The following is a 23842-nucleotide window of genomic DNA, read 5'->3' as shown; positions in this document are numbered from 1 at the left end:
GGGAACGCGTAACGACACAAGTCGGTCGCTATAAATTCGGCGCCCTGTGGCGTCGTCGGATGATTTATCCGGACAAGACTTCATTAAAGCAGCTACAAACCCTTGAAATTCGTCACTGGTATTTTGCTACATATTGTACATCGAAGACAGTAACACCGAAGATAGTTCTGAATACCTGAGAGCTCTTTAAACCGAAATTGGCGGAGACGAACGGAAACTGGGAAGACTGCGTAATCCGATAGCTGTGTACGAGAGAATTCTCGTGCCCTGACCGTGTGCATGTATCTTTTGCAGGACCGCGGCACGCCAGCGCGAAACTCAACCACACAACTGGTGGTGTCCGTTGTTGACAACGATGATCTGCCGCCCAAGTTCACCCGTGACGTCTACCGCACGCAGATCAGCGAGTTTTACCCCATCACCGTAAGTACACCAGCAAAATGTCTGGAGGAGAACTACGTGGGGTTCACTGCTGACTTGCAGATGACTGCTTAGCACTTAAGGGCTGGAAGTAGTTTTAGCAATTATTTGAGTCATATTGAAAGTATCAGTATACGTTTTTACGTAAAAAAAAAACTGGAAAAGACCAGTGAACTAGGTCACCTGCCGAAACACTTACGAGTAACCAAAACAAGGAAAAAATATTTTGTTTTCCAGCAGGTAGATAAAAAGCTAAATCTTTCCTTATAATGCACGAAGGTATTTGTATGAACATTGACCGAGAGAGAAAACAAAGGTGGACAATCCTTTTCTTCAGTTATGAAGCCACGAAGACCTGTTTGTATAGTTTAACTTTCAGCTGCAAATACGCTTCTCAGGTTTGCACACCGGATCGTGTTGCGTAACTCGCGCTGATCAGGCGCGCTTTGCAGCAGTGACAGCACCAGCTACCACCACCTGATGATGTCGAGCAGTTGCATCGATGAAATATTGTACGAGTTACACAATACCATCCGGCGGCAAACCCTAGACGTGTATTTGCTACAGATCTGTCGGGAAAACATGAAAAGTCTTAGCTTTCAGCTATGGTATGGTCTACGGGCCAGCCTGACTTTGTTGTTTAGGCAGTTTCCCACGCTGTTTTAGGCAAATTCTGGGCTGTACCCAATATACGCCCCAGAAAATTCGGAACATTAAGACTTGTAGTACGATAAGGTTTACAATAGTCGCAGACAGATGGCGCACGGAAGTGGAAACAAAATAAAAACAGTTGCCACGTCGTGAAAACAGTCGCCCGAGTACGACAGGAAAAACACTTGGAAACAGAATTAGCAAAGCAGAAATACGTATAGCATGTAAAGGACATGGTTCTAAGCTTTATTTCATCCGATGGAAACATGCTGAGTAAAATACAATTACTTACTAAATAAATGTGTCGCCATGAAGTACTTAATGGATATTGTGCCTTATGAATGCATTGTTAATGATCATTAGAATCGTTTCCTGTCTCTGACAACAGTCTGAATTACCAAGAGCACTTAGATATAACCGCCAGCATCTGGTATTTTGGATGAACTTACAATTTTTTGTGTGTTGTGGTTGTGTAAACAGTATCGTACATACCCACCGTCGCAGGCATTAAATAACATGATAAAGTACATATCACATTTCTATCCTTGGTAGGACGAATAATCCCTCTCTATTCCTCTGTAACGTAGAATTTCAGCTCTCGCCTTTTGTTTGTTAGTTTTAAAGAAATTCTTGTGGGCACTTTACCTGACTCCCAAGGCAACAATTCGTAACACCATATTCTCGCAAATCTATATATGAAAGTGCATTCAACTACATTAAGTAGTTCAATTCTCAACAAACAGTTCAACAAATCCCTACAAGGTCTATTTAAGCAAACTGATCCACAAAAGATCTAAACAAGGAACAAGAAGCCATTCTATCCAGAAGCTACATTACAGCCCAAACACATTTCAAATATTAGACCCAAAATAAAAACACATAGACGATACACTAGTGGTTAAACATTGGCAATTCGCATCGGCAACATAGTTAAAAATGTTACATTCAGACATCTGTTACATATCCATCTTGCGGAATTAATTGTCTATTCTATTAATGAGGCAGTCCATAAATTACAAAAAAGGACCGCCAAGAATAAGTGCAACAAAAATTCAATATCCTGGAATGCAAAACTGAGACAACATAGTAACTGAGGTTTAATAATCAAGCGCACCAGGAAAGTTAATCATTGTGCCTAATCGTTAATTTAAGATATAAAAAGCCTAACAAATTTTTTTAGCCCAGACTGTATCGAAAATATGTAGGTGAAAAACAAAATCTAGGTGTTTAAAAATCCCACGAATTCTACCAGCAGTCTGAGAAAATCTGCAAGACTTACAGGAAGCGATAACTGAAATTTTAAAGCCGCGCTGCTTGGAAGAACGGTTCTAGAGTGACTGATGGATTTCATTCTTTGGCTAGCTTTGGTTTCTGTGGTTACTGACTAAAGGTGTTCTCAAGCTTTCCATCTTAATGAAACTTAAGAACAACTGCTAGTTCTAACCTGAAAGAGACCTCCAGGAAATGAGCTCTATAGAGGCCATTCTATGGGAGACAACTAAATTAAAGAGCCTTATCGACCATCATCAATATGAAGAAATAACTGGCACTATAAGTGCAAAAAGGCTTTCCGGGAGAAAACAAAGGAACTTCAGCGAGAATATTTTAAGTAAGAAGGAAAGAAGCATAACAGCGAATCGAGCTCATTAAGACTCTTTCATATACGATAGAATAAACAGCATAATTACTTTGTCTTTGAAAACGCTTTCACTCCGCCTTAATACATTCAAAACTGAACCTAATGAAGGTGTTCAAGGAAGTAATTCATTCATGCCTACTGCTTCGCCTTAGCAGCTTGTAATAGCGGTTTTACTGCTAGCTAACGGCTATTAAAAGTGGTAGACAATGCTGGGCCGAGAGAAAATATGATGGCCAGCGTAGAAAGCAAGGAGAAGAGCTGAGTGAAAGGGAAGGACAAACGGCGCTGACATTTGAGGGTGCGGGCGGGCGCCCCGGGCGAAAGTCCTGCCGGCGTGAGGTGAGTCCGTCTGCGCTACCTGCTAACTGCTACCTGTTCCTGCTCACGGAAACACCTTCGACGCGGGACTTATATCATACGTCCCAGAGCCGCTGCTGAAAACTTGTTCATCGTTTGCCCTTTACTTTTAACATTCAATATGTCTCGCTCTTTTTTTTACAAAGTAGTTTTCGTCGAAGAAGCTGCTAACGGCAGGGTGGGTGAGATACAAGTAACCTTTAACGCATAATGTGCGCGATGGAGACTTAATATATCGGCTGTGCCAGCTATAATGTTGTTCAACGACTTTTGGAGGACACTATCGATGATTTATATGGTGTTTAGACTCTTCTTCGCGAAAAATCTTGTTCCCTCGTTATATTTATGTAATGGTAGTAGTCAGTGATTCGCTAGCTACTAAAGAAACTTTCCAATGGAGAAATGCTAATTCAAGCTCCTGTGACCGTGGGTATTCATGCGTTTAATGGATGACGAATGGAACAGTGACAAAAAAGTGGTCCTTCACTTTTGATTCAGATTTCAGCGTCATCTTAAATTGATCCTTCAAGAACACAACGAAAATAACAGCCACAAAATATTTATCCGACAAGTTTCTCAGATTGTAAGGGACGACTAAGAGGGAAATGGTCATGTCACTCAAATGCAAGAATTTTCTACCTCGATATAACTCCTTATCCTCTTGGCAGCTTTCTCTAAAAAGCAGTAAAAGGTGCATTACGACTTTCAAGCAACGAGAAGTAACGAAATAGGAGCGCAAAACGGAATCATGAAGACGGATAAAGCTGTTTGTTTCACATGTACACAGTTTTTCGTTTCTTCTTTGACGAAAGTCACTTTATTATGTAAATAAATTATTCTGTTGGTATTTCTCTAGTCAGAAATGCTTTACTTTTTGATGAACTAAATGACTGATTTTTTTATGCACGCACCGAAAAAAGTTTTTCACTCACCTCGGTTCCGAGAGTTCCGGCCCTGTACAGAAAACTGGAATAGAGATCAACATAAAAATCATTTCTGCCCTTTTATTGCTCATGAAACCACACACGGCCTGTTGTACCACCATACAGCGAGACCTTCAGAGGTGGTGGTCCAGATTGCTGTACGCACCAGTCCCTCTAATGCCCAGTAAGTAGCACGTCCTCTTGCATTGATGCGTCCCTGTATTCGTCGTGGCATACTATCCACTAGTTCAGCAAGGCACTGTTGGTGCAAATTGTCCCACTCCTCAACGGCGAATCGGCATAGATCCCTCAGAATGGTTGGTCCATAAACAGCCCTTTTCAATCTATCCCAGGCATGTTCGATAGGGTTCCTGTCTGGAGAACATGCTCGCCATTCTAGTCGAGCGATGTCGTTATCCGGAAGGAAGTCATTCACGAGATGTGCACGATGGGGACGCGAATTGTCGTCCATGAAGACGAATGTCTCGCCAATATGCTGCCGATAGTGTTGCACTATCGGTCGGAGGATGGCATTCACGTATCGTAAAGCCGTACGGTGCCTTCCATGACTACCAGCGGCTTACGTCGGCCCCACGTAATGCCATCCGAAAACATTGAGGAACCTCCACCTTGCTGCGTTCGCTGGACAGTTTGTCTAAGGCGTTCAGCTTGACCGGGTTGCCTCCAAATACGTTTCCGACGATTGTCTACTTGAAGGCAAATTGCGCCACTCATCGGTGAAGAGAATGATGCCAATCCTGAGCGATCCATTCGGCATGTTGTTGGGCCCATCTGTACCGTGCTGCATGGTGTCGTGGTTGCAAAGATGGACGTCGGGTGTGAAGTTGCGCATCATGCAACCTATTGCGCACAGTTTGAGTCGTAACATGACGTCCTGTGGCTGCACGAAAAGCATTATTTAACATGGTGGCGTTGCTGTCACGGTTCCTCCGAGCCATAATCCGTAGGTAGCGGTCATCCACTGCAGCAGTAGCCCTTGGGCGGCCTGATCGAGGCATGTCATCGACAGTTCCTGTCTCTCTGTATCTCCTCCATGTCCGAACAACATCGCTTTGGTTCACTTTGTGACGTCTGGACAAAACCCTTGTTGAGAGCCCTTCCTGGCACAAAGTAACAATGCGGTCGCGATCGAACCGCGGTATTTACCGTGTAGGCATGGTTGAACTACAGACAACGTGAGCCGCGTACCTCCTTCCTGGTGGAATGACTGGAACTGATCGGCTGTGAGACCCCGTCCATCTAATAGACACTGTTCATGCATGGTTGTTTATATCTTTAGGCGGCTTTAATGACATATCTGAACAGTCAAAAGGACTGTGTCTGTGATACAATATCCACAGTTAACGTCTATCTTCAGGGGTTCTGTATTTTACATTGTCTAATCTTTGTCTCACAGCTTGCCTTTACTTTTCTGCTGCTAATTCCTGATAACTATTCTTGGTTTCAAATTTTTTGGTTATATATTTCAGGCCGAGGTCACACAAGTGGTATCATGATCGCTTTCGCCTGCTTATCAAGTCATCATCAGATGATGTGTTTACAAAGAAAGGCGGACAGTGAATCACAAGTAATTTAAATTACAAATAAATTGAAAACGTGACGATGCCTTGCTAAATATACAACACAGGAAATCGTCTGCGCTTATATCAGATAAAGAGTACAAACAATGTAAAACTGACTGAGAGAGAAAACCTTCTTGAAGAGAAAACTGAAAAGAAAATTACTTAACTGCTGGTGTAGGTAATTTAGACGTGCATGACAAGCATGATAAACGAACTTTTTGCGAATGTCCAACTACGCTGTCCCTTCTGCGGGTTAAGAGTTTATCATTAACTTACTTTCTTTACTTTTTATTTTTAGTGTTTCCTAGTTTCATGTTATGCCTTTGTATTCAAAGACAAAAATCCTCCAACGTTTCGCAGTCTTGGGTATCGATGTTCTTGGCCTCCGACGAACGACCGCTTTCTTGTTTAAGTTAGACACCATAATGAAATCTATCAAATCGAAATTGCTATTTCATTTCCCCGTCTCCAGTATTTGTGCAGAGACATCAGGTTCACAAACAATTCCAGTCTACCTCACCGAAAGCGTCATAGCAGGTTCGACTGATTATTTGAAGTGCAGAAGCACACCTTACACAAGTTTGCGTTGAGCGTACTGCGCGACAAAGCAAAACGGTCTAGCTGGCAACGCGCGATTGCATAGTCAACTGTGTATTCAGTACAGCACGCAAGAGCACTGCGCAAGTACTTGGCTTCTCTTGACAAGAGACAGCCGCTCCGTGTCGACATGACGTGTGGTCTCGGTGCCAGATGGCCGCGGTCAGGACCCACTAATTGCTTTCTCCTGTGCTCTCGTCTCCCCTCTTCATGCAGAAACCCCACCAACCCGCCTCTGTGTCACGCACTGTGATGTTAGCACAGGCGGAGGCGGGCTAAGGACGGCGGGACCGGTCACTCCCCAAATGTTCTCCTCCGTCGTCTGCAGGCCACTCAGACGGTGAAAGCAGATTCTTCCAACAAACACCGTAAAGTGTGATGACTGTTAGTTCCACCCCACATACCTTCTATATCTTACGATGGCGACACTAGTACAAGCGTTTGTCGCTATTATTCCCGAACCTCAAGAATATCCTAACATTTCTGGTACAGATTAGCAACCGCAGACAATGAACCCTTGTCATTCGAGGAAGATCGAAGTAAACTCAAAAAAAATGTGTTCTTACTTCTGTGCATCTAGCAGGAGGCGCGTAACAATATTTCGCCTGTTCAGCTTGTAAGCTTAAAAGAGTATACCGGTCGCTTTGGAGCGCTGTAGTTGATGGAGGACTAGTACTAAGCTCCACCGCTGACGTAAGTCGTTTAAATGAAGTGCCAGCTAGTTGTGAGGTTTAAAGTAGAGACGTGACGCGACGGCAGAAATGAGCTATCGTATCTGAACGTTTCCCAAGACCGTGCCATGAATGAGGTTGCGCGATTTGTTGGTGTATCAATGCGGATTGTCCAGCGGAATTACCGCGTGTACCATTCACAGGCATGTGACACGGGGTAAGAGCAGTGGTCGTAAAAAAAGGTCCTAACCGACAGGAACTGCAAACTAGTGTCCCCATTGTCGGTGACAGTCGGTTTTAAACCCCACAGGAAGTGCTGTTGTCAGTGAATGCAGGTTAATTTCAACCAGTTTCCGAGTGACTGTTGCGAGTGGAACTACAAATAATGGACGTTTAGAGTCAGGAAAATCGCAAAATACCATTGCTCACAACGGCACATAAAGCTGCTCGTCTTCAATGGATAAAAAACGCAGAAAGTGGACAGTAGCTGATGATATACCTGTAATATTGCTATTATGCTGGATGAGATCGAAGGTTCGACTGCTCTGTAAAGCAGGATAGTTGATGATATGTGGCAGATCTGATGACAGAGTGCAACGCTGGTGTGCAAGGACCAGTGTTCGGAGCTCACGGCACATGAGCAAACATGACATTAGTGACGACCTCTGTTTTCCCCGATATTCACCCAATGACATTGTTAATTTCTACAGCACTGCGCTTGGTATCATCGAGATTGGACCGTGGATCAATGGAAACGTGTCGATCTTTTTGTTACATCACGCCGATGGTTGTGTCCGAATGGTGGCGAACGGCTGCTCGGAACATACACCGTTCCCCGGATAGAATCCGGCGGGGCAGTATTGTGCTCTGGGGAATATTCACCTGGACTTTCATTGGATCTGTGGCTGTGATCCAAGACACCATGACGAGAGTGGACTACGTGAGCATTTTTAAGGACCAGCTACATCCCTTCAAGCCTGTAGCCTTCCGCGACAGCAGGATAAGTGTCTGTTTCACAAGACCACAGTTAACTCAGTGGAGTTGCAACCTGTCCCCATATTCCCATGTTCCGCTATGACGAAAGGCGGCAGTTTCTGCAGGGGATGGCCAGACCATCTTGAGCTGTATCTCTAACTGACATACAGCCACCTCTCTTCTCACCACTGGTCACAACGTTACAAAGAAACAATCAGTTGAAGGTCAGTAACTGGATTCCCCATCAGTTATTAATATTCATCATAAGGCTGTCCGCCCCGATAGCTGAGTGCCCAGCGTGACTGATTGCCGTCCTACGGGCCTGGGTTCGATTCCCGGCTGGGTCGGGGATTTTCTCCGCTCAGGGACTGGGTGTTGTCTTCATCATCATTTCATCCTCATCCGGCGCGCAGGTCGCCCATTGTGGCGTCGAATGTAATAAGACCTGCACCAAGGCGGCCGGACCTGTCCCGTGCCGGCCGAAGTGGCCGTGCGGTTAAAGGCGCTGCAGTCTGGAACCGCAAGACCGCTACGGTCGCAGGTTCGAATCCTGCCTCGGGCATGGATGTTTGTGATGTCCTTAGGTTAGTTAGGTTTAACTAGTTCTAAGTTCTAGGGGACTAATGATCTCAGCAGTTGAGTCCCATAGTGCTCAGAGCCATTTGAACCATTTTTGAACCTGTCCCGTAAGAGGCCTCCCGGCCAATGACGCCAAACGCTCATTTCCATTATAAGGCTATTGTGATAACTTCCTATTATTATCATATCTAACTGTGGGATAGCCTTTCTGACGTTTCCTTACTCGTCCATCACTTTTCCCATTTATATGAGAAATATAAAAATAAAATACGGCTTGAGGCATACGGTTGTACTGAAATATGTATTGCGGTGCTTAAGTTAACTCGACAACTCTCACAACTGCGAACACGGTCAATCAAGCAGAATCCATAGGAAGACGTAATTGACACAGAAGGACAACATGTAAATAGTAGCATAGATCAAATATTGTACGAAGTGACGTTAGTCAAAGTAATCAGTAGGTGGTTGTTGACATGTGGGGCAAGTCATTTTCGTATACAAACAAAAGAGCTTGGAGAAACTTTGAGTCCTACAGAGGAATGAACTGTGAATACAGTGTATAAAGTAAGTTCTATTATTTTGTGACATAGATTAGAGATAAGCCGCCTGTCAATGTTAAAGGTTATGGATTCTTAAAAATAATTCTTTATTAGTCGAGCTCACAAAAATTATTTGTGATCATGATAATTAGTTTCGGCCAAAACAAGTAGCGTCGGGATGATTTCTTTGAAAGGGCACTGTCGACTTCCTTTCCTATCCATCACTAATCCGATGGGACCGATGAGCTCGCTGTTTGGTCCCCTCCCCAACCAAGTCATAATGAAATCGAAACCCTAAGCTGTCGGCAGGCGTTGATATACATCAACGCCGACAGTTGAAAATGTGTGCCCCGATCCGGACTCGAACTCGGGATCTCCTGCTTACATGGCCGACGCTCTATCCATGTGAGTCACCGAGGGCACAGAGGATAGCTCGACTGCAGGGATTTATCCCTTGCACGCTCCCCGTGAGACCAATATTCCCAACTTAATGTTCACAGACCACATTCGTTGTGTCCCTGACCAATACACTCATTACTCGCGGCAGACAATCTTACTGAGTCCCGTAAGAGTTCGGGCAACGCGTGTGCATCCAGCACAGAAGAAGAAGGTCAATGGCCGGTTAGCCTTAACTATATGAAGGTGGTATCTGTTCTTTCGGACATGTCTTCAGACCAACTATGATAGACATTGCTGTGTCTAATCGCCGAGCCAGTGGGATACTCACTATCACCAATAAATTACGTACTTGCGCTTCACAGCGTTCACAGTTCAACCTTTTTGCACATGTACAGCTCGATGAACATTAAACGTCATCCAAATGTGTGAAATCGTCGTTCACATTGTAAATTAACATTGTATCAGCTAGTATACACATATGAAGAGTGCTCATCACAACAATCGGACAGATCTACCCCTGTAACGTAGCTACAGTGAATAGCAGTTTAATATGCCCATATCAGAACAGACACAACACTCACACTGGTTCAGTATCCTCATATAATCTCCCTGTCTCTTCATTTTCTGTTGCGTCGTCGGCATGTATACCTGAACTATCACTGTGCGCCCTAGTTCCATTTAGAATCTGATGAGAGCGATCCTACCACTGAATTGTTCACTGTATCTCACTCTTCGCCCAACTTTGCTACTCATAACGAATGCTACTCCCGTTATACCATTTTATTCCGCTGCTGATGTTACCCTTTACTCGTCTGACAAGAATTCCTTATCTTCCTTCTATTTTACTTCACTGACTACCACCCTAGTTAGACCGGGGCCGGCCACTGCCAGACTTCACGCGAGCGGGATGTGCGGCCCGCGGGTGAGCTTAAGTCCAGCCTGCCTTGGCTTTACTCCGTCCTGCTCGGAAGTTCACGCAACAGCGCAACATTACATTGTATATTGCGGTGTGGCATTTTTCGGACGGCACAACTTTTTTCAGTTGGCAGAATCGTGGTGTAAGAGCTGTTTGCCCATCGCTATTTGTTCGTGTGTTCGTGACCTGAAGGGCGGCCACAGGTCAAAAAAAAAAAAAAAAAAAAAAAAAAAAACGGGGGCTAGCGACCTGTTGTCACAAGCCATTTAAATGAATTGCATGACAGAAGAGAGCTATGAGAATTCTCAGTATATATTATGCAGCCACACAAGCAACAGGTACTGCAAATTTGCTATGAAACGGCATTACAGTAGCATGCAGAAAGAATTTAAAGATTTAATTGACAATAAAAGAGTAAAAAATTATCGTGATCGACAGATCGAGTTCATTGTTCTGTGCATCAAGAAGCACTTTCTGTTAATTTTCAGGGATGGAGCAAGTGTAAAAATTGACGGGAGGATTAAGAAAACTTCTGAAGTTACACGCGTTATTCCAATGTCAGTTATAACAGTTTTCGATGGAGCTGAAAAAAGGGTATGGTGACGCTATTTACCAATGAAAAGTACTTTGGTTCACTCACAGAACATGCCTAGAACGATTTTTCGATTTAAAACTTGCTATTGTCGACTTCATGAAAGAAAAAATAGTACAGGAATGAAAATTAGATCATCCCGAATGGTTTGCCAACCTCGCATTTTAAGAGGACTTGACTGTACACCAGCCACAAGAGACTTTGCAACTTGAAAAACCACTTCTTTCTGATTTGACGGTATGCACTTAAAAAGAAAATCATGTTGTAGAAAGGACACAATCTGACAAACACATTCCAATTTATCAATCTCAGGGGCGCTGAAGAAAACGCAAGGTTTGACAAATTCATTGTGACTTGAAAGGATTGCTGAATAGTCTCGTAAACGTTTTGAGAAAACTGACAGTCTTACGTCCATTATCTGTACGTCCATCCTTATACAGATGGTTGCTGGACCTCAGCTGTTCGTTACAGAATGTCAAGTCAGAACATTTTTCAGCTATATAAATTTCCAAACTGATATTTGTTGAGCAACAAGTTTGACCGTATGTTACGCCGTCTGCATGCCCCTGTGTACAGACAACAATGGTAACAGTATAAAATACATAACAAAAAGGGCCAGTGAAATCTTATATACATTGGTAATATACAGTAACATATAACAGTACCAAACTGTACAGGGAGTAACACAGAAGTTAAAGATAAATTAAGGAAATAAGAGAACAGTTGCACACTGTATTAATATAAACTAGGGAACAAACTATATATGCCACATAATCTTAAAAATGAACCTACTAAACGGAGGTCAATATTGCATGTTATCCGTAGATAAGCACGGTGTAATGCTAATGTCAGTGCCCGTCCCACATGGAGCAAAACAATTATAGTAATAAACAGATGAGTAAAAACTGAAGGTAAAACAGTTAATTATATGTTGTAATATACTAGTAAAACATAAACCACTTACTGGAGGTCAAGCCCACAACTATGTGTATCATCATGTTTCATATACTAAACAGCAATAACTAAATGGCTCTAAGCACTATGGGACTTAACATCTGAGGTCATCAGTCCCCTAGACTTAGAACTACTTAAACCTAACTAACCTAAGGACATCACACACATCCATGCCCGAGGCAGGATTTGAACTTGCGACCGTAGCAGCCGCGTGGTTCTGGACTGAAGCGCTTAGAACCGCTCGACCAATTAGACTTGCACTGTCCACCTTTTTTATGTATTTCATACTGTCACAATTGTTGTCTGTACACAGGGGTCTGCAGATGGCATAATATACGGTCAAGTCGGTTGATCAATAAATAAGAATTTGGAAACTCAAATGACTGAAAGGTGTTGTCATTGACTTTCTGCCAATCTTACATCTGTTTTCGAGCTGTTTTCGAGACAGTTCGCTGTTTCAGTTCAGAGCGCCCCTGTACATGAGCAGATGTAATTAACTGGAAGAAAATTCCGTTTTAAAGACAAATCTCTTTAACGCTAAAAATTTCCAGGACATCTACTTTGCCTTTCTCAAGTGTGTTCAGGTCTCCATAATGAGGTTGCAAAAGTGTTACAATATCTCGACCATTTTATGTGCGTGGTAGGTCATTTTTCGATTATGAAACAAAATAAGTCACAATTATGTGGCAACCTCACTACGAAAATCTTTGGAATTCCTTGTGTCTGTCCGTATGCTGACAATTTGTACCAGATAAAAGTTATATTACGTCTTCAGCGTGGCAAAAATAAATAACACCGGAAATTTGTTTCGCTTTTGATCTATACTTTTGAGAAACCAAGTCGATACTGCGCGGCAGCACGCCATTTAAATGCGGCACGTTCGCAGTTTTCCCCTCCTCCCCCTCCTCACGCTCAGACAGCGTGGCGTGGAGGTGGGGCAAGGCAAATGTGTCAGACAGGCTGAGTGCTACTACACTCGGGCCTGGGCACGGTACGCTAACCAAATTCTTGGCCACCCCTGATCTAGACTGAGCCTTGGCATTTCCCTTTTCAGGTTTTCTAGCAATCTTACTACGTCCGGACTCCTGCAATTCCATGCTCCAGCTCAAAGAACATTATTCCTTCATTGGTTATTCCATCTTTTTCTCATTATCACCTGCCCCTTGGCAGTCTCCTCCCACAGATCCGAATGTGGAACTAATCCAAAATCTTTTGCCAATGGAGAAGTCATCATAACCCTTTTTTCAGTTACAGGCCAGAAGTCCTGTGGATACACCTTATATGTATTTAATGCAGTGGTTTGCGTTGCCTTCTGCATCCTCATGCTGTTCATCACTGGTGATTCTTTCTCCTTTTAGGGGCAAGTTACCAACCCATGGGCAAGAGCAATACCTGAACCCCCTTGAGAATGCTTTTGGCAAGGCGAGGGTGACTTCTGATGCTGGAAGTCTTCAGTCACCATTCGTGATGATTTTTACAGGCTGTTGCTAGGTTCGAACCCGGAACCCAGGACGTTTTAATTAGTAGTCAAAGATGCCACCCTAAGGCCATGGGTTCAACATGCCACACGCTATTCGCCGGCTTATCATCTACCGCGATCCACTAAAGACCTTCCTTAGTCCATCTGCCTCTTAAATAGTTCGCCATCCTCATTTTAACTTTCATTCCAGACCATAGGTACATCTCCCACTCCAGTCCATACCCTGATGCAGTGGATTGTATTCCCGTCTCTCATGGTGATTCCAATGTGCATGTCTCTATTACCTCGCTGAGAGACACTCGTTACTCAACATTTTCTGAACTAAAAGTCTATACATCTCTGTTACAAATCGAAATTGATAACTGTAAACTCAGACGTTTCTGAACTAAAAGTCTGTATGTTTCTGCCTAAAGTCAAAATCTGATAAACTTTCCTTTCCAGACAATTTGTGATCTTAGTGATAAAAACGTCGTTTAATTTACCAAAAGCACTCCAAGAGATTTTTATTTTCAGTTGCCCCAAATACAAAAACTCAGCTTCATTGGTAAGTTCTACTATATTTTCTCAATAATTTTTTGGAAAACATCATTATCTTTGGCTGTTAAAGCAGTGGCGTTTTAAAAACGTTTTATGTGACTGGAAACACCAGCGCAGAAGAAATAGTTTTCTAATACGATCATTTTATATTACTTTGGTCTGATTGTAGTTTTTTTTCAAGCTTCTTCTAGTAAGTTCACACTGTCGTTGTGTTTATCTCCGTCAGAGGCAAACAGTACAGTACAGTGGCACCAGGAAAACGCTGCTTGTCTGTTTCTAAAAAAGGCGAGAAATTCTGCTCCGAAGGTCAATACTACAAGAATGTATGGTTGTGAAAAACAAATTGTTCGAAAAATAAATAAAGATTCGAGTAAATAGGCTGATGCGTTGACCTTATGACAGCAAATGGAAAAAATTTAACTTGCAACGATAAGAACATATATGCGAAAGATAGCATTTGGGAAGGATCCACATTTCCAGTCGAGCTGAATATGAACCTTTCATTATACAGAACTTTGTTCGCAATTTAATTAGCGAAACTCCTATACAGGGTGTTACAAAAAGGTACGGCCAAACTTTCAGGAAACATTCCTCATACACAAAGAAAGAAAATATGTTATGTGGACATGTGTCCGGAAACGCTTACTTTCCATGTTAGAGCTCATTTTATTACTTCTCTTCAAATCACATTGATCATGGAATGGAAACACACAGCAACAGAACGTACCAGCGTGACTTCAAACACTTTGTTACAGGAAATGTTGAAAATGTCCTCCGTTAGCGAGGATACATGCATCCACCCTCCGACGCATGGAATCCCTGATGCGCTGATGCAGTCCTGGAGAATGGCGTATTGTATCACAGTCGTCCACAATACGAGCACAAAGAGTCTCTACATTTGGTACCGGGGTTGCGTAGACAAGAGCTTTCAAATGCCCCCATAAATGAAAGTCAAGAGGGTTGAGGTCAGGAGAGCGTGGAGGCCATGGAATTGGTCCGCCTCTACCAATCCATCGGTCACCGAATCTGTTGTTGAGAAGCGTACGAACACTTCGACTGAAATGTACAGGAGCTCCATCGTGCATGAACCACATGTTGTGTCGTACTTGTAAAGGGACATGTTCTAGCAGCACAGGTAGAGTATCCCGTATGAAATCATGATAACGTGCTCCATTGAACGTAGGTGGAAGAACATATTGACGAAACTAAAATGAGCTCTACCATGGAAATTAAGCGTTTCCGGACACATGTCCACATAACATCTTTTCTTTATTAGTGTGTCAGGAATGTTTCCTAAAAGTTTGGCCGTACCTTTTTGTAACACCCTGTATATGCTACACTTTTGAGAAAGAAAGAAAAGCATCACGCCTGCCTGTTTCAATGCAATAGGAAAGGATTTTTGTTACTGAATAACTGAATGTAGTAGAAGCCACACTTAAATGTTTAACGGTCGCTTGACTTGCCAGCTACTAAGTTTCTTTTTAGTCACGGAAGTATGGTACCTGCGGTCGGCAGAATTATTGCCGTGTCCCATATTTGCATCCTAGTCTCACATTAATGGTGCGTCAACAAGACACGTTCCGTCGTTCACAGTTCTTTGGCACATCCGCGTGCTGTTAAGACGATGTTTACGAAGTGGGACCTTATGAGCCAAACTGGTCTCTGAAATTTCGTTTGTGTCAAGGACCACGAGACACAGCATAAAGATTATATTTTAGAATCCAGGGTTGAAGAAAAATGGAACGAGACAGGTTTTTTCAAGGACTTAAAGAACACGTAGAATAGGGATACTGCGTTGTCTTAGCTTTCGAGAACTACAAAGTCTGCAGATCGCCGCATGTCTCCTAAGACAAACAGTGAGGCAGTGTCCTCAGGGCTGGAACAGGTGTTTTCGTTATGAAAGCAGTGTGATACTAAAACACACATGAACAGCGGTTTGCTTTCCGTTATGAAGGTAATCGGAAAGAGGCCCAACTTTCGTACATACGGAAGACACGGCAGTCGAAAAGCCGAATCAGTTGCGGATTCGGTGAAGATGCAATAGCACACGTCTTTGTATTTCTCCCAAAAACATTACCAAAATAAATATTACAACTAAAACAAAAAAGTAATAGGAGTAAAGTTAAGGAAGGCGAAAGGTGATAACTATAAGACATCCGACTTTCTGATTCATCACAGTTCTTTAATACTAGTCTGCTAGACGTACCCCAGCTTTATATGAGATTCGTCCAGAACTGTTCATGAAAATAGGTAATACAGACAGTACAGATGTTTACTAATTATTAATAAAAACAAAAAGAACAAATAAGCCATTTATGTTTGCAGTACTTCCACAAAATACAGCGTCTTCACCTCTTGAAAAGGAATGTTTGTACACTCCTGGAAATGGAAAAAAGAACACATTGACACCGGTGTGTCAGACCCACCATACTTGCTCCGGACACTGCGAGAGGGCTGTACAAGCAATGATCACACGCACGGCACAGCGGACACACCAGGAACCGCGGTGTTGGCCGTCGAATGGCGCTAGCTGCGCAGCATTTGTGCACCGCCGCCGTCAGTGTCAGCCAGTTTGCCGTGGCATACGGAGCTCCATCGCAGTCTTTAACACTGGTAGCATGCCGCAACAGTGTGGACGTGAACCGTATGTGCAGTTGACGGACTTTGAGCGAGGGCGTATAGTGGGCATGCGGGAGGCCGGGTGGACGTACCGCCGAATTGCTCAACACGTGGGGCGTGAGGTCTCCACAGTACATCGATGTTGTCGCCAGCGGTCGGCGGAAGGTGCACGTGCCCGTCGACCTGGGACCGGACCGCAGCGGCGCACGGATGCACGCCAAGACCGTAGGATCCTACGCAGTGCCGTAGGGGACCGCACCGCCACTTCCCAGCAAATTAGGGACACTGTTGCTCCTGGGGTATCGGCGAGGACCATTCGCAACCGTCTCCATGAAGCTGGGCTACGGTCCCGCACACCGTTAGGCCGTCTTCCGCTCACGCCCCAACATCGTGCAGCCCGCCTCCAGTGGTGTCGCGACAGGCGTGAATGGAGGGACGAATGGAGACGTGTCGTCTTCAGCGATGAGAGTCGCTTCTGCCTTGGTGCCAATGATGGTCGTCGAGGCACACAGGGCCAACACCCGGCATCATGGTGTGGGGAGCGATCTCCTACACTGGCCGTACACCACTGGTGATCGTCGAGGGGACACTGAATAGTGCACGGTACATCCAAACCGTCATCGAACCCATCGTTCTACCATTCCTAGACCGGCAAGGGAACTTGCTGTTCCAACAGGACAATGCACGTCCGCATGTATCCCGTGCCACCCAACGTGCTCTAGAAGGTGTAAGTCAACTACCCTGGCCAGCAAGATCTCCGGATCTGTCCCCCATTGAGCATGTTTGGGACTGGATGAAGCGTCGTCTCACGCGGTCTGCACGTCCAGCACGAACGCTGGTCCAACTGAGGCGCCAGGTGGAAATGGCATGGCAAGCCGTTCCACAGGACTACATCCAGCATCTCTACGATCGTCTCCATGGGAGAATAGCAGCCTGCATTGCTGCGAAAGGTGGATATACACTGTACTAGTGCCGACATTGTGCATGCTCTGTTGCCTGTGTCTATGTGCCTGTGGTTCTGTCAGTGTGATCATGTGATGTATCTGACCCCAGGAATGTGTCAATAAAGTTTCCCCTTCCTGGGACAATGAATTCACGGTGTTCTTATTTCAATTTCGAGGAGTGTATTTTAATAGGATGTTTATATTTTAATAGGGCATTATATAAGCATCAGATGTTGGCAACGAAATGTGGTTTGCTGTTTATTAGTCAAACTATGGCTTTCAATATATAATCCTCGAAGTTTACATCTCTCTTAGTTGTCAGCGAAACGCAGAAAGTTTTTCACGATTTAGTAGTCTTCTGGGTAGAAAATATTGTGCACAGTTCCTTCGGCACGAAAGTTATCGACTTCCAGAGATGTAAAACCAAAATCGACCGTATTTTACTGGTGAAGGACGTGATTATGACGAAATGTGTGATACAGAAAGTAGCTGTAGGACACTAATTTACAATGTTCAAATTTATAAGAAGTTACTGATGAGTTCATAACAACAGCGCACTTTAAATAGGAATATTCTCACAGACTAGAGAATTCCACTAAGAATTGTCACTGTCGGCAATGGACTTCATGCCACCGGTTGACGTTATTTGTGCTTTGCACGTTCTTTACTGGAAAGCAATAATTTACTTAAATAGTTGGAACTCGTTCGATGATTTTATCGTTTGATGCTACACGATGCATGTCCAGCTGCAAGCGTACTGCATCAGGGTACTAAACCGTGCACCCCTACAATCATCTGACAGTAATGCTTTAAAACATAATAGGGGACATCCTATATTGACCAGACATAACGATTTATCTACGATGGGACCTTAAAGTAAGTTATATGTGATTATGGTTGGAAAAGTAACCCTTGTTGCAAGCTGCGCTGCACTTCAAAGTGACAGAAATACTTGGCACCATTTTTCAACACAGATATCTCGTCTCTGTAAATAACGGGAGGAACGTTCTACTACTCGTTTAGTTTCTCGACGACAAAATCCGTTCCTTGGTCACGGAGCCATTGGAGAACCACTGTGTGAACGTCCTCATTATTGGAAAATCTCTTCCTCTCCCTACCTCACATGTTTTCCAACTTGCCGAAAAGATGGAAATTTCATAGTGGAAGATCTGAGATGTACCGTGGATCAGCGTCACCCACATCTGTGAGGCTTTGGTCAAATTGTTTGCAGCGTTTCACTATAGCTCGACGCGACACTGCTTTTGGTGTATATACCGCCAGAATTTCACGGTGAGTCTGTGTGCAATTTACACGTTTCTCCCGTCAGAATCATACTGTCCCTCGTACTTTAACTTCGGAGTACGCTTGGCGTCACCACGCCACCGCACTCACACGCTCGTACCTCAGCAGAACCCGGAAGATGTACTCTCTTCTGATGATGTGTCACTCTTGTTGCGCAGTGGTCTTAGCGAGGTACGACTCGTGTAACTAGCTTTGTGAAGTGCCTTCGTAGTAAAAGCAGGGACCCCGCTATGGTTCAGTTTATCATCATAAACCATCGGTTTTCACTGCTTATTTCGTAAACCGTAACTGTTGGATGGAGCATTAAAATGTGTGGCCCACGCCACTGCATGGATTTATCCTTCAAATTACGTTTCCCGGAAGCTGCTTTCCATCTAAATGTGGGTTAGGTGAAATATTTAGATTATTTGCACATTTCATCTAATCGCACCTGAAGATGTTTTCCGAAACGTGTAGTAGCACAAATAAATTAGTCTACTGGAAAATATCGAGAATTTTATGACTTCTTACCCAGACAGCCACTGTCATTAACAATACATACTCGGAGATGGACAATTGTATAACTGATACATGTTACGAAGGCGGTTCTGTGTTATCTGGGATACGTACTTTGCGTTCGCAATGTGGTCATTGTTTCTACTTTAAGTTTCCGAACTAGAAGCTCTTGTAATGTATCTGCATTGAGGTAAGAGTAATGTGTGAAATGGAGGAAAATTTCTGGAATTTAGCGACAGTTATTTCTATTCAGTTTAGCCACATAAAGGGAGGGTGGCTGCGTAAAGTCCCATACCATGGATGTAAAGCTCCACGTTCGAACCTAGAATCTTTATCCGTCCCTTATCACTTCTTTTGGTCCGCCCCCGGTAGCTGATTGGTCAGTGCGACAGAATGTCAATCGAAAGGGCCGGGGTTCGATTCGCGGCTGGGTCGGAGTTTTCCCCGCTCAGATGCTGGGTGTTATGTTGCCCTAATCATCATCATTTCATCCCCATCGACGCGCAATTCGCCGAAGTGGCGTCAGATCGAAAGACTTGCACCAGGCGAACGGTCTACCCGACGGGAGGCCCTCGTCACACGACATTATTATTACGTATTATCACTTCTTTTACCTCTGGAAATATTTGGTAATTTGAAATATACTAGTTTGCACAGAGGCTTGAGTAAGTCAGTTCTACGATTGGAGAAAAGCTGTGTTGTTGAACCAAGGTTCGATTTGATGAAAGTTGTGGTTTTTATGCCAAAGATTTTGCCTATATATTTTATTGGTTATTATTACTATTATTATACCATTATTTTGTTTTTGCAATTTAATGGGTACAATGAAGAAGGCACGAGGATTCCTTCTCACAGTTTTAGTAAATTTAACCGGATAAAACCGCAGACAGCTGTTACGTGATGATTTATTGACGACCAGTTTGGCTGCGTTAATGCAGCATTGCCGGTGGTTAGTAGTGTCACATAGATTAGCAAACGGAGACACAGGATGTAGCCAAACCAGCCGTGAGTAAATCATCACTAAACATCTGTTTGCGATTTTATTCAAGTTCAGTTTACCACGAATTTCAACAGCTATGGCTGGCCACATTATAAAGCTGTATGTTTTTCAAAATGGTGCACTTTATGACATCGTCTGCCATACAAAAATTCTAGTAACATTGCTGCGAGGGTCTGTTTACGATAAGATGATTGGTGCTCGTGAGGAGTTGCGGCTGGGGAGACAGTACTGAGTGGGTCGTGCCGGCGCTTGATTGCAGGGCGCGCGCATCCACCAGGAGCTGCGCTTCTCGCCGCCGATCCAGGCGTACGACCAGGACGCGTCGCTGAACGCGCCGCTGCGCTACGACATCGTGTCGGGCAACGAGCAGCGGCTGTTCCTGCTGGACGCGCAGAATGGCTCTCTGTTCCTGGAGCGCGAGCTGGACCGCGAGCGCCACAGCGGCGTGCTCGTGCTGCAGCTGCAGGCCTCGCAGGCCGACCGGCCGCTGCGCGTCGCGCACGCGCGCGCCGAGGTCGCCCTGCTCGACCTCAACGACAACCTTCCCGAGTTCGAGGTCGACGCCTACAATATCAGCATCGTCGAGAACCTGCCCAACGGCTTCAGCGTGCTGCAGGTCGCCGCCACCGACAGGGACCAGGTCAGTCACCTCCCCAAACCAGTCACCTCATTACATTCGCCAGTTCGGACACGTGGTGACACACGTGTCTCTAGAAGTCTGCCCGATGAGATCCACACCTTTTTGAAACTCAGTAATTATCTACCATTGTACTGTTGTTGATAATTCTTCCGGGTTATATGGCCGTGGTCCATGTAATTCTTCTATTCCTAACATTTCGTCCAGTACTACGTTGGACATCCTCAGAGGTATGGCTGGTCCTGCTGAGTCCTGCCGACTGACTCGGCTGGACTTAGCAGGACCAGCCATACCTCTGTGGTGTCCAACGTAGTATTGGACGAAACGTTAGGAATAGAATAATTCCATGGACCACGGCGATATAACCCGGAAGAATTAGCAGTCAGTCGGCAAGACTCAGCAGGACCAGCCATACCTCTGAGGATGTCCAACGTAGTATTGGACGAAACGTTAGGAATAGAAGAATTCCATGGACCACGGCCATATAACCCGGAAGAATTAGCAGTCAGTCGGCAGGACTCAGCAGGACCAGCCATACCTCTGAGGATTTCCAACGTAGTATTGGACGAAATGTTAGGAATAGAAGAATTCCATGGACCACGGCCATATAACCCGGAAGATTTAGCAGTCAGTCGGCAAGACTCAGCAGGACCAGCCATACCTCTGAGGATGTCCAACGTAGTATTGGACGAAACGTTAGGAATAGAAGAATTCCATGGACCACGGCCATATAACCTGGAAGAATTAGCAGTCAGTCGGCAGGACTCAGCAGGACCAGCCATACCTCTGAGGATTTCCAACGTAGTATTGGACGAAACGTTAGGAATAGAAGAATTCCATGGACCATGGCCATATAACCCGGAAGATTTAGCAGTCAGTCGGCAAGACTCAGCAGGACCAGCCATACCTCTGAGGATGTCCAACGTAGTATTGGACGAAACGTTAGGAATAGAAGAACTCTATGGACCACGGCCATATAATCCGGAAGAATTATCAGTCAGTCGGCAGGATTCAGCAGGACCAGCCATACCTCTGAGGATGTCCAACGTAGTATTGGACGCAACGTTAGGAATAGAAGAATTCCATGGACCACGGCCATATAACCCGGAAGAATTATCAACAACAGTACCATCCGGTCGTGAAAGCCTTCATTGTGTATCTACCATTGTGACACAAAAGTTCGAAATACCTCTCAAAGGTGCCCATAACGTTCCTTTGTAATGGTGCGAAAGCGTGGCGTCCTGCTACGTCACCGTCATCATCGGCAACGCTTGAAACAGGAAGGCGTAGACACATGCTAAAAAACGACCAGAGCTCAAAAGTTCCTGTGAGGGCTAAGGTGGGTTAATGACGTCACATTGGCACCAAATCTACATCTACATCTACATACATACTCCGCAATCCACCATACTTTGCGTGGCGGAGGGTACCTCGTACCACAACTAGCATCTTATCTCCCTGTTCCACTCCCAAACAGAACCAGGGAAAAATGACTACCTATATGCCTCTGTTCTAAGCAAAGAAGGGAAAGCAGAAAGGTGGAAGGAGTATGTAGAGGGTCTATGCAAGAGCGATGTACTTGAGGACAATATTATGGTAATGGAAGAGGATGTAGATGAAGATGAAATGGGAGATATGATACTGCGTGTAGAGTTTGACAGAGCACTGAAAGACCTGAGTCGAAACAAGGCCCCGGGAGTAGACAACATTCCATTAGAACTACTGACGGCCTTGTGAGAGACAGACCTGAAAAAACTGTACCATCTGGTGAGCAAGATGTACGAGACAGGCGAATACCAACGGACTTCAAGAAGAATATAATAATTCCAATCCCAAAGAAAGCAGGTGTTGACAGATGTGAAAATTACCGAACTATCAGTTTAATAAGTCACAGCTGCAAAATACTAACGCGAATTCCTTACAGACGATAGGAAAAACTGGTAGAAGCTGACCTCGGGGAAGATCAGATTGGATTCCGTAGAAATGTTGGAACACGTGAGGCAATACTGACCCTACGACTTATCTTAGAAGAAAGATTAAGGAAAGGCAAACGTACGTTTCTAGCATTTGTAAGAGAAAGCTTTCGACAATGTTGACTGGAATACTCTCTTTCAAATTCTGAAGGTGGCAGGGGTAAAATACAGGGAGCGAAAGGCTATTTACAAAATGGTTCAAATGGCTCTGAGCACTATAGGACTTAACATCTTAGGTCATCAGTCCCCTAGAACTTAGAACTAGTGAAACCTAACTAACCTAAGGACATCACACACACCCATGGCCGAGGCAGGATTCGAACCTGCGACCGTAGCGGTCGCGCGGTTCCAGACTGTAGCGCCTAGAACCGCTCGGCCACTCCGGCCGGTCATCCTGGAACACTAGACAACGCCCTCCACAAGTTTTACAACATATTCCCACAGCAAAAGAAACTTAAACTAGTGCAATCACTCGTCCTGACGAACCCCCATTGTGTTGTTGTTGTTGTTGTTGTTGTGGTCTTCATCCTGAGACTGGTTTGATGCAGCTCTCCATGCTACTCTATGTTGTGCAAGCTTCTTCATCTCCCAGTACCTACTGCAGCCTACATCCTTCTGAATCTGCTTAGTGTATTCATCTCTTGGTCTCCCTCTACGATTTTTACACTCCACGCTGATCTCCAGTTCTAAATTGGTGATCCCTCGATGTCTCAGAACATGTCCTACTATAATTGTGGTGTCATTCAGCACAGCACGAATAGTGAGAAGTAGACTATTGCAACTAACCATGAATTATTGAGTGTATTACATCTGCAACATTCGTTTGTATTACCGTGTTACTGCCTCATACTCCTGTTTGGACTGGGGCTGTTAGACACTTTACATCACTACCCTACCCTATGTGTACTCCATCGACACCTCAGTGTACAAGCACCCCACTACGTGCCATCTCATCATAATCGAAACACAAGATCTCGCTTATCTGCTCGTAGTGTCCTAACTATGTCCATTCAAAACACAAAAGCATTCACAAACTCCTTCTGTGTTGATGATACCCGTC

The 23842-nt window shown here is 44.4% G+C and overlaps 1 protein-coding gene across 1 annotated transcript in view; it reads left to right on the top strand.

The window, feature by feature from the left end:
* LOC126191751 (cadherin-89D) overlaps positions 1 to 23842 on the top strand; it is a 410787-nt gene that overhangs the window by 257366 nt on the left and 129579 nt on the right. The window contains exons 7-8 of the mRNA XM_049932553.1: positions 295 to 423; positions 20432 to 20812. Coding sequence (XP_049788510.1) covers positions 295 to 423; positions 20432 to 20812 — 510 coding nt within the window. The remainder of the gene's footprint in view (positions 1 to 294; positions 424 to 20431; positions 20813 to 23842) is intronic.

This window comes from Schistocerca nitens, chromosome 1, assembly GCF_023898315.1.
Source record: "Schistocerca nitens isolate TAMUIC-IGC-003100 chromosome 1, iqSchNite1.1, whole genome shotgun sequence".
NCBI classification, from domain to species: Eukaryota; Metazoa; Arthropoda; class Insecta; order Orthoptera; family Acrididae; genus Schistocerca; species Schistocerca nitens.
This window is presented reverse-complemented; position numbering and strand designations above follow the sequence as displayed.